Raw genomic sequence first — 11,476 nt, forward strand, 5'->3', positions numbered from 1 at the left:
TTTCATATTATTATCATTTACTCAACGAACTCGAGCGGAAATAAAAGGACGGCTGCTATATTTGATACACTAAAACATGGCTTACAATATGAATGCGTTACTAATATCAACCATTCATAATAAAGCGATTCGAACTTTGAGCGGCAATCTTGTAACTTAAGCATCACACTTGAACCGCTAAGTGTACTTAAGAACACTGATAAGTTTAAATGGTGTGAATTATACACCTCTGTTGGGTCATTTATTTTATTTCATTCCAGACCAACAGCGAATCATCACCACTAACAGACTGATATTGTTGGGGTCACTCCTCGTCGGGCATTCGTTGGGGTCACTCCTGGTAGGTCATTAATAGGGTCACTCCACGGCATTCATTCAGGGTCACTCCTGGTGTGATTCCTGGTCGGACATTCATGGGGTCACTCCTGTTGGGGCATTGATAGGGGTCCATTCTGGTCGGGCATTCATTGGTCACTGGTGAATGACACTGAAAGTAGCGAGCTCTAAACTAACTCTAATTTTTTTTTTTTTTTTAGATAAACTTACTATGAGAAGTACGACGGGGCAATGATGACTTGGAATACGACACACGTGTCGTCTTCGGATGACGTCGACGAGGTGACGGTGTCACTGATTCTGTTCGGTATCGTCTGCTCATTGTCCGTAGCTGGTATCGGCCTAGCGATCTTCTTCATGACATTTAACATCAGGTACCGCCGCAACAGGTAAGCCTAAATAAAATATCGAAAAATAATATAAAAACAACTTTAAATAGATTAGCTTTGTGGATAATGTTTTGAAAGTGTCCAATATTCTGTAAAACCAGAAGGATGTTTTTATACTTGGTTAAACAATTCCCGGCAATACATTATTGACTCCATTGAAAGAGATAAAATATGACGTCATTTCATTTATTTATTCGACATTATGTCCTGGGAACCCAAAACCAACAGAGTCACCATAAAATGAAATGTCTTGGGCCCCAGAAGAACTTAACTACATAAAATTAAAAATCAAAATACAGTTTATGTATTGCATGACATCATTTTGATCATACAAACGCAAAATGGGAGTAAAGCCTTGTTTCCACTTCTAGGACGCAACGGAATGACGTAAATAATTATAACTGATTTGTTTCAGAAATTTTACATTTTATTTCTACAGAATTGTCAAGATGTCAAGCCCGAATTTGAACGTCATTATGCAATTTGGCGCCATCGTTCTCTACGCATGCCCAGTTCTGTTTGGTATAGAAGGAGTTGGAAGAGCATCGGACAACGTATTGGCTGGATTTTGTCAGGTAAGACGACGATGATTATGATAACAATGATGCTTGTGATGCAGGGTTCTCACCAACATGTCAACTCACCGCTCCTCCCTAGGCCGACAACAAACATATGATTGGTGGTTATTAAAATTGCTGTGACTAACGACGACGGTGATAATGGAGACCGTTGCAGCCAACGACGACGGCAATTGTCGAGACCGTTGTGGCCAACGACGACGTCAATTGTCGGGACTGTTGTGGCCAACGACGACGGCAATTGTGGAGACCGTTGTGGCCAACGACGACGGCAATTATGGAGACCGTTGTGGCCAACGACGACGGCAATTATGGAGACAGTTGTGGCCAACGACGACGGCAATTACAGAGACCGTTGTGGCGAACGACGACGGTTCATGAATTTATGTTTAAACAATTGTAAAAAAAAATTGTTTCGAATATCAAACAATTAATATAAAAATGTCATTGATACTACATGTTAATCTTACATAACTGTTGTTATAGGCACGCGTGTGGTGTCTTGCGATCGGATTCACCTTAGTCTATGGCACAATATTCAGCAAATCATGGCGAGTTCACACCATATTCAAAAGCGCAGGTGTAAAAAGAACGGTAAAAACTTATTTTTCAATGCACTTTGTAGACAATATGGCTACATTCACATTAGTTTCGTTTCACAGAACGGATGACGGCACCTTGTTAACCAATAGAAAATGTTATAAACAATAAACGGTTCCGTCTTCCGTTCCGTGAAACACGAGTGAATGTAGCTTATAGCATGGGACGTCATTATAGGCCTTGATGTGTAATTATAAACATGGATTTTACCATCTTATCAATGACAATAGGTTCTTCTCATCAATTAGGTCTTAAAGGGTCGCTCCGGCCCGAGTATAAAATGTAGTGTTTATCATCCTAAATAAACCATTGCAACAACATTGATAATAACTAATTATTTTTCGTTATATAAGCCTTCTTTTTAAAACTCTTGCGCACATTTTATAATAGCATTAGAAATTAAATCAGAGCTACCCTTTAAGATCATCTTCGACGGTGACGTGTTGTTTTGAATTTTGAATTAAAACATAAACTTATATTAACCTTATACATAAGTGGGTCAACATGACTGTTGTTGTCTGTCAGTTTATAAGGCCTACATTATGACATGTTCATATGTTTAAACCCATGATACGAAATGTAATTACGATGTGCTTTAAATGTTCTTAAACATCATTAGTGAAACCGTGTGATTTTGCTAGTCCGTAGGATATTATGTATAAATGGTATTGTAATAAAACAATACTGTATTTACAGGACTAAGAAATAATCTATTTTGTGTTTAAAATTACGTATTACGGTATCAATTAAAAAGGTAAACAAAACCTGTTTTTACTAATTAATGATGACCTAGTTATGTGTTGCAACTCTGACCTTAATATGATCTCAAAGCATTCTACGTCATTGTTGCTAGGCTATGCGTAATGCTCACGATATTTATTTTTAAATTTGCATCGCTGTATTGCTGATGAATTTTCGCATTTAAACAGGTAAGCACTGTTTTAATCATTCAAATTTATCCCAAATAATATATTGGGTAATCAAATAATGAGACGTAGGTAAATTTTAGAATTTTCAACAAAAAATAAATATTCAATTTTCATAGTTGTCAATGTTTTTTTCAAATTAAAGGCAGTAGTTTGTTCTTTCTTTATGATGGCCTAGTTAAAGTTTCGTTTCCACGATACAAAACGCAATGCAAAGACGCACGCGCAATGCACGTAATTAGACCAATTACAAGCGACAGTTCGAATCAGCTTGATGGTGATTGGTCAAATCACTTTCGTTGCTTGTGATTGATTAAATTTCTTTCGCTGCTTGTGATTGGTCAAATCACATTCGTTGCTTGGGATTGGTCACATTACTTCCGCTGCTTGTGATTGGTCAAATTGCTTTCGCTGCTTGTGATTGGTCGAATTGCTTTCGTTGCTTGTGATTGGTCAAATTACATGTGTCCTTGCATTGCGTCCAGTGGGAATCAAACTTTAGTTTTAAACGTAATTTTAAACGTAATTATTTAACACTGTATAACAATCCATAATTTCTCAATATGAGTAAACGTGAATTTAAACGGTTATTTAATTTTGTTTGATTGAGGTGATTCGAGACGAGAAACTCCTACTCATAATTCTGGTGATGTTACTGATTGACATCGGCATTCTGTCCATGTGGACCTTACTTGACCCGCTTACACACACATTAGTACCCATTTCATCTCAGGTAAGCATCGTACAATAAAAAAACATTCTAAAAGATCTCATAATGATATCAATGATGATGTTGATGATTTTGATGATGACGGTGACGATACTGATAAGCCTAATTATGTTTTTAAAATAATGACAAGATAGCCGACCTATTTCCTAATAATTTATAACTAAACATAACCTCTTACATATTCTCTCTCAACTATCTCAACTATTAAAAAGTCCACAACCACTGAGCCAAACCGTGGAAAACATATTTGATCTATGCCATGCTTATATTGCGCCTCCTATTATGTCCTAATTAATTCCATATACTGTAATTCATTCATAGTTTCTGCTTGTGGATATCAAATAATGCCACTTTTCGTAGGTAAGCGATGCAGAAAACATGTATTATTCATTAGTTATATTTCGCCAACTTGTTGGATGCATAAGGTGTGTGAAGTATGAATTGAACTGACTACCATTCGCTAATACAAACGCTTTCCATAATTTCGACATCACTTACCTCGAGAAAAAAATCGCGTACGGCCGCCGGCGTAGTAATAATTGATTTATTATGCCTACTTTTTATTGCAGGCAACATTGCATGGAGTTCCATCGAACAATTTAGCAGTAAACCAATGCCAATCAGAATTCAGTGCAATTTGGCTTCTCCTTTTCTTTACATACAAATCCGTTACATTAATATTTGGTACGTTTTTATCATGGTCTACACGAAACGTTGTGCTGCCCTCTATGAATGAAGCCAGGTGTATCGTAATTAGCATATACACTTGCGTGGTACTGGTTGCCTTGGCAATGGGGATATCAACGGTTGTGTGGATGTGGCCTAACATCTGGTTTAGTGTTGTAACAACTGTCATATTTACGTGTACAACTGAAGTACTCTTACTACAAAATGTTCCAAAGGTAGGCCTATGTTTTGTTACATTATAACGATTTTTCCTAACTCCATTTGACCTGCGATGCTGGTCTGCCGAAGTGTGTAAAGCTCTGTCTACAGTCTATCAAACTTGTTTAAAAAAAAGTGTGATGTCCCCAAATATGGTAGATATAACATCATCATGTCCATATATAGGCACATCACATTTTTTTGTCACATAAAGTTTGATAGTGTAGAAAAGGCTTAACTAGCTGCTGCACTGCACATATTGTCTCAATACGGCTTCAATTATTATATAGTATCCAGGCAACATCCCTAATAAATGTGTTTACCTTATCTCCACCAATCCCTTCAATACATCTGAAATATGTGACGAGCATGTGTTATTGTATCACGGACTTTCACATGATACAATTTTAAGATACGATTGCTTTCTTACAGATGAAGGCATGGAAAGAGAACCCTCAAGCTAACCTATCAAGGGCGATTACAGCATCATACCTGGCGTGCTCAGGGAATGCATCGTTCAACCAAATCGAGGAAGAGCTATTTTTACTTTCGGCTGAAAATGTTGCGCTTAAAAAGTCTTTATCTGAGGTCAGTTACAGAATTATTGATACGAGGAAGAAAAAAAAGATTGAAAATAATTGGTGTTCGATTGAGTAAACTTTATGCTGAAAATACGTTAAAGCAAGTTTAACGTTCAGAACAGTTTGTTAACTAACGTTAAAATCACCAATCGATTACGCCAAAATGTTATCTATCTTTCTTATCCTTTATGCGCCCGTGTCGTCAAAATAGTGCACTATTGTGGGTGGGTGACTAGAATAGGTGATGATGACGTCATATATGAAACAAATAGATGACGTCGATCCTCAGATAATTAATAATGATAAAATGGATTTTTCTTTAACAGAAAGAAGAAAGGATAAAAATGATGCAAGAACACGTAGAGAACGCTCGAGATAAACTAAAACAACTACAGGTTGATGACGTTCGCCAAGACAGCGGATGTGACGTAGATATGTCGTCATCTTCAACTGGAAACGATGACGTAATAGGGCAGACTGGCACTGGTGGTCATGAAAACCAGCACCGTGATCAACCTGAACCAGGTTCATCGTTAATATTAAATGGACTTGCAAGAACTGAAAGTTTAGATAGGTTTAGCAACGTAAAAAAACGGGTGTCACATGATAGGAACAGTTTGAGGAGTATTAATAGTGCGGTAAGCGGTAATAACAATAACACCACGAACAATTTTGCAGAATTAAAACATTCAATTGCGAAAAATCTACACGTCGCGCATACGTTATCTTCTACGCTCAGAAGTTCAATAGCCGAGGAGTTAAACTCGTGCCGAAAACGGCCTATGTATCACGAGATAGCAAGCACTGAAAGAGACATTGCGCATGCGTTTCAGCAAAGCTATAATTTTGAAAATGAGGACGTTTTATCCGTAATAAGCTCAGGTAGTGTTTTTACATACGACAACCCAGTGTTTATGAGAGGCAGTGATTTTCGCCTTAGTGGGAGTAGTTATTATACTAGTCGTACGAGTAGACATTCGAGTTTTCGTTCCATTGCGAGTTTTGCGTCTGATTTTACAGATAAAAGTCGCTCGTCTTCAGTATCCAGAAAGCTAAAATTGCCGCGATATATTGCACCTCAACAAGACCATTTAATCCCACCACAAATTCATGAAGTACCAAAAATTGTCAAAATTGAAATGATGAGATCCACCGGCAAAATGAATTCCACATACGTATGATTGTTATTATACGAGATAATGTCTTGAAAGATAGAGGGCGGTGTCTTTACAAAAGTAGATCCTTGTCATTTATAATAATATTACTTTCCACTATTTTTGCCATTTCTTCTGCCATGGACAACGTTAGGCTAATCATGTTATTGGAGTTATTTTAATATTTAAATACTGTATGAATATTCATCATTTTTCAACTGCCGCAGACGTTGACGGATTTTTTCGCCAAAGATGGTAAACAATATAACAATATAAGAATACCTGTTTCTGTAATTATATAATTATAAATTGTATTGTATTTATTAATATTATAAACATTCTACTGTATTGATACAAAAAAGAAAATACTGAAAAGCATTAAAAGTTGTGTGTTGTAAATCAATCAATTTTATACCTTTGCTTCTGTACAATAGGCCTAGCAAGGAGTTTTTGTTTCATTGACTGCAACAGTCACAGTGAACTGCAGCAAACTAGGGTCCAGGTTCAGCTAGCTAGGCCTGGACCACTGGCCAGGACTAGCTAGGCCTACTCAGCAAACCATACAGAGAAATCTAGTTTTGATATTATATGACGCCTTGAGTATTCAATACGGGATTCAATACTAGATAATAGCCTAGCCGGGTCGCGATTTTTTTTTTCGTACATAAGTTGGGGACCCCCTCATGAAACGTCACAAAATAAACATGAATAATTCATTAGTTAAATTTTCTTGTTCCGTGTGCACCCAAGCGTATAGCAACAAGAAGTGATTACACAAGTGCGGTACGATTCTAGGCCTATCTCCGCTGTTGTTGCGACGTGCGATTTCATAGAAGATAGATCTCTAAACCCATGTCTATTCTAGTAGTAGCTGTGGGTGTGTGTGACGTGTGTGTTAGGTATGACCAAAGATAGTTATCTTTGGTATGATACAATCCGAGTAATAAGTCAGCAAAATTAAACAATAAATTACACAAAAATACATTTTTTATTCTCGTGGGTGAAATCTTCCCATCTCATGTGTTCATATACGCGCATTTTTAAAGTTCCTTTGAGTACATCATGCATATTGTTTGATAATAAAATAGCAGAATTAAAAAAATACAGTACACAAATTATAGGCTACACATTCTTTATTCTTGTGGGTCTAAGCTTTCTTTGGGCTATGTCCAATGAATTACTACTTAGTTTAATGTCTTGCCTAGCTGTCGATTAGCCTCGACTCGACACATTTTGTGTGAAGAAGAGTGCGCGAAGGCAATCACGTGAATTTACTTATCCTAGGCCTACTGTAGAAAGTATCGTATCGCAGTTGTGTAATCACTTCTTGTTGCTATACGCTTGGGTGCACACGGAACAACAAATTTAACTGATGAATTATTCATGTTTATTTTGTGACGTTTCATGAGGGGGTCCCCAACTTATGTACGAAAAAAAAAATCGCAGTCGGGTCTAGGGAAGGGAATATGGCCCATCTATCGATTGGACTGAATTCAATTTTTAAAAATGTCCCACTTTAGCTCAAACTGTCACATGAACCGCATTTTGCCATTCTATATCATTCACTCATGAAGGTATAACTTTTTAAACTTAAATATTGCTCAATCATCATGATGGGCGGTGTGGCACAAGCTGCGTATACTGTTCAAATGTCCCGCCCTCCGGGCCGCCCTCCTCCATACCTAAACTTCCTCTCGCGATGTCGCCTGTCGATGTGGGCCTGGGCCTGGCTGGTGTAAAAAATATCCAAGCTTAGAAAGAGTACTTATTAGCCTACTTACCAGCATACGTTGGTCTACCGAAATCTAACCGTTGAAAACATGAAGATAAATATATCATACTTGCATATATCATCTTGTGCACAAAGATAAGTTTTGTGTACATTTTAAATTTCCCCACCACGTGCACCACCGCCACCAACACGTGATGTGAAAACAAAAACACACATTCTTTTTTTAGAGTCAACACATCGTATGGTGGCGCACTCTCAAATAAATCCAAAACGCCTTCTCACAACACTCGATCTACGACGACACACAATCAACATCCCGGAAACACTAGCAAGACAACCGTATGTTTTTATAAAAATAATGAATTAAAAACAAAATGAGTACTTCAGTATCTATTCTTGGTAAGTATTCTCTGTAAGCTGGATTTTTTTCCATTTGAAAGTCTAAAAACCCGACGGAAAGAAGTCTTATTATAGTAGCCTAGCTAGGCTAGGCCGTCCTCCGACGGAAAATAGCCAACGGGAATAATCCGTTTTCCCGCTGAATGGTGATTGCTGAGTTTGCTTGGTGTATTTGAACACGGAGGTACAAAATTCATATTAAAGCTCCATGATTGGAACATACTTATATTTTACTTGGATAGAGTAGTAGGTAATATTAATAATTGTAATTTTAAATTCTATTGACGCAATTCCCTTTTTGTCACTTGTGACTGTGTTTTAATTTAAGATTATCCACCACAATTGAAGTATTTCTAATTTCACATTACATTATTATGTTTTTAGGGGCATCTGTTTTAGCTTTATTATTAGCTGGTTACCTGGGCCAGCAATACCTACCGCCACCAAAGCCTAGGATAGTTGGCATCGACCTTGGAACGACCTTCTCGTGTATTGGAGTGTACCATGCTGTTACAGGTGATGTAGAGGTAAGTTGGATTTCAAATTTTAATGAAATCATTTTTGGAACTTCATCTCATAAAGCATGAGAGTTCATGGTATATTGTTATTTTCTTCAGGTAATATTAGATTCTGCTCAACACAAGACAATACCAAGTATGGTAGCCTTCACTGGGGTCACTGAGCTTGTGGGCTATGCAGCCCTAGCCCAAGCGGAACATAATCCGGCCAACACAATCTATGATGCTAAACGATTTATTGGTAAGAAGTTCTCACCAGAAGAATTTATAAAAGAAGCAGAGAGATATAATTTTAAGGTGAGAAATTGACGATGACATTGTCACTGTGCTTAACCACAGTATCACATTTAACCATGGTACCACGCTCAACCATGCTACCACGCTCAACCATGCTACCACGTTCAACCATGCTGCCACGTTCAACCATGGTGCCACGTTCAACCATGGTACCACGCTCAACCATGGTACCACGCTCAACCATGCTACCACGTTCAACCATGCTACCACGTTCAACCATGGTACCACGCTCAACCATGCTACCGCGTTCAACCATGGTGCCACACTCAACCATGGTGCCACACTCAACCATGCTATCATGCTTAACTATGGTATCACATTTAACCATGGTACTACGCTCAACCATGGTGCCACGCTTAACCATGTATCAACTATGGTATCATGCTTAACTATGGTATCATGCTTAAAATGATTTTTTTTAATTCATTTTAGTTGAAAGAAGATAATGGATTAATTCGATTCATAGTTGGTTCAAGTAAGAATGCGACTGAAGTCAGTCCTGAGTACATCGGCTCTAGAATTTTGACAGAATTGCGCAAAACTGCTGAAGCGAATCTTACAAGTAGCGTCACGAAAGCTGTGATGTCAGTGCCGGCAGAGTTCAATGAGATGCAGAGAAACTATACTATACAAGCAGCCAAACTTGCAGGTACTAACAGAATATCTCTATTCCTGTTATATAATCATAAATTATATACATTTCAGTTCACACACTATAATATATCATAATGTAAATGTTTTGCTGTAGGTATAGAGGTAATGAGACTTATCAATGAGCCAACTGCGGCGGCTTTAGCTTACGGCCTGCACGGCAAGGAAGGCGTTGAGAATGTGTTAGTGGTGGATCTTGGTGGCGGCACACTTGATGTGTCCTTGTTAAATGTGCAAGGTGGAATGTTCTTAACAATAGCTATGGCAGGTAGGTAACTGAAGCTGTCACAACACAAATTTGTTTAGTGCTGACGTTCATTACACTCAGTTAACTGATGGTCACACAGTTAACTGACTAATGTATTCCTCATCCTAATATCTTTCCTATTTTGTACAGTCTATAATACCTACAAAGTATGAGTTCCATGCTCACATTTTTACTTACAAATAGAGGGCGCATCCTCACATTATAACTACCGTTACCCCCTTATGATATCCACATCTAACACTTGAACAGTCAACAATTAATAATGTCAATCTTATACAGCTCTTAAGCGTGGTTCCCACTAGCGACGTAACGCAACGCAAGTGAATTGACCAATCACAAGCGATGGCTTATTCGCTTGTGATTGCTAACTGTCTATAACTTCGCTTTTCATTGGTTAAAACGCTTGCGTTGCGTTTACGTCCTTGGGTTACGTTCTAGTGGAAACCAAGCTTTAGTGCTCAAAGCTTTTTAACCGCTGAATAAAAAAAATCATAGGTAAATAATAACAAATTTAAATAAACTTTCATTTTTAAAGGTAACAACCATCTTGGTGGGCAAGACTTCAACCATCGCTTGAATCAATATCTACAAGATTTGATAGAACGCAAATTTAAAAAGCCTCTAACAAACTCAGAAGATATACAACGCTTACGACTGCTTGTAGAGGAAGCAAAGATTAACCTTACTAACAAACAATCTGTCCATGCATCACTCGCTCTACCGTCGATGGGTGAGGGCAGTGTTTACAACATTAACGTCACGCGTTTACAGTTTGAAAAACTGAACGAGGATTTATTTGCTAAAGTATTAGTGCCGATTAAAAAGGTTTTAGAAACTGGACGATTGACCTTGGAAGAAGTGGACGAAATTGTACTGGTCGGTGGGTCAACTCGTATACCAAAGGTTAGATCTCTTATAGCAGAGTTTTTTGGTAAAGAACCAAATGTTTCAGTAGATCCTGAGTTGGCAGTGACATATGGTGTAGCTATACAAGCTGGGATTATAGGGGGAATGTGGCCACTACAAGTCAGTGCAATAGAATTGAATACTGCAACTAAAAAGATACAAGTTAATTAGTCATTATAATTTTATAAATGTAAACACTTATATATATTTAATGTATTGCTTTATGTAAAAGTCAAACTTGATTAAAACACAATATTTATTAGCCATTTTACATATACTTAATTGATTGAAAGTAAAACATTTTGAATTTTATTACGGATTTTACATTTGCTAATTTGAAATGAAGATTTTTTTTAATTAGACAGCAAACATTTACTGCATTCAATTAAAACAGTTTTATAAATGGTATAAATTATTTAATTTGTTAATGACATTTTATTATAAAATATTTGTTCATATTCATGTGATAGGGTTTTTGCACAAAGAGACATATTTATGCTATTTATAACTTTAATGATTAAAATTA

General features: G+C 37.3%; 2 protein-coding genes and 1 long non-coding RNA gene across 3 annotated transcripts in view; 2 read left to right on the forward strand and 1 right to left on the reverse strand.

Moving 5' to 3' along the window:
• Positions 1-8,082, reverse strand: part of LOC140056063 (uncharacterized) — a 30,324-nt gene extending 22,242 nt beyond the window's left edge. The window contains exons 1-2 of the long non-coding RNA XR_011846718.1: positions 7,961-8,082; positions 547-731 (exon numbers count right to left, since the gene is read on the reverse strand). This is a non-coding gene — a long non-coding RNA (uncharacterized lncRNA). The remainder of the gene's footprint in view (positions 1-546; positions 732-7,960) is intronic.
• On the forward strand, positions 568-6,569 carry LOC140056062 (probable G-protein coupled receptor 156). Its single transcript, XM_072101297.1, has 7 exons — positions 568-725; positions 1,165-1,300; positions 1,790-1,897; positions 3,440-3,562; positions 4,129-4,461; positions 4,877-5,032; positions 5,352-6,569. Exons 1-7 carry the CDS (start codon positions 568-570, stop codon positions 6,204-6,206), a joined length of 1,869 nt encoding a protein of 622 aa, XP_071957398.1. The 3' UTR covers positions 6,207-6,569.
• A 122-nt stretch (positions 8,083-8,204) lies between the features above and the next one.
• On the forward strand, positions 8,205-11,476 carry LOC140056557 (heat shock 70 kDa protein 13-like). Its single transcript, XM_072101967.1, has 6 exons — positions 8,205-8,310; positions 8,695-8,837; positions 8,928-9,125; positions 9,558-9,774; positions 9,874-10,044; positions 10,580-11,476. Exons 1-6 carry the CDS (start codon positions 8,286-8,288, stop codon positions 11,119-11,121), a joined length of 1,296 nt encoding a protein of 431 aa, XP_071958068.1. The 5' UTR covers positions 8,205-8,285; the 3' UTR covers positions 11,122-11,476.

This window comes from Antedon mediterranea, chromosome 8, assembly GCF_964355755.1.
Source record: "Antedon mediterranea chromosome 8, ecAntMedi1.1, whole genome shotgun sequence".
NCBI lineage: Eukaryota > Metazoa > Echinodermata > Crinoidea > Comatulida > Antedonidae > Antedon > Antedon mediterranea.

Bases quoted from the DNA above. Each gene is read 5' to 3' on its own strand.
- LOC140056557 (XM_072101967.1), top strand. From the start codon at position 8,286: ATGAGTACTTCAGTATCTATTCTTG. The intron at 8,311-8,694 runs GTAAGTATTCTC...TTATGTTTTTAG, and splicing joins TACTTCAGTATCTATTCTTG to GGGCATCTGTTTTAGCTTTA. The intron at 9,775-9,873 runs GTACTAACAGAA...GTTTTGCTGTAG, and splicing joins ACAAGCAGCCAAACTTGCAG to GTATAGAGGTAATGAGACTT.
- LOC140056062 (XM_072101297.1), top strand. From the start codon at position 568: ATGATGACTTGGAATACGACACACGTGTCGTCTTCGGATGACGTCGAC. The intron at 4,462-4,876 runs GTAGGCCTATGT...GCTTTCTTACAG, and splicing joins TACTACAAAATGTTCCAAAG to ATGAAGGCATGGAAAGAGAA. The intron at 5,033-5,351 runs GTCAGTTACAGA...TTTCTTTAACAG, and splicing joins TTAAAAAGTCTTTATCTGAG to AAAGAAGAAAGGATAAAAAT.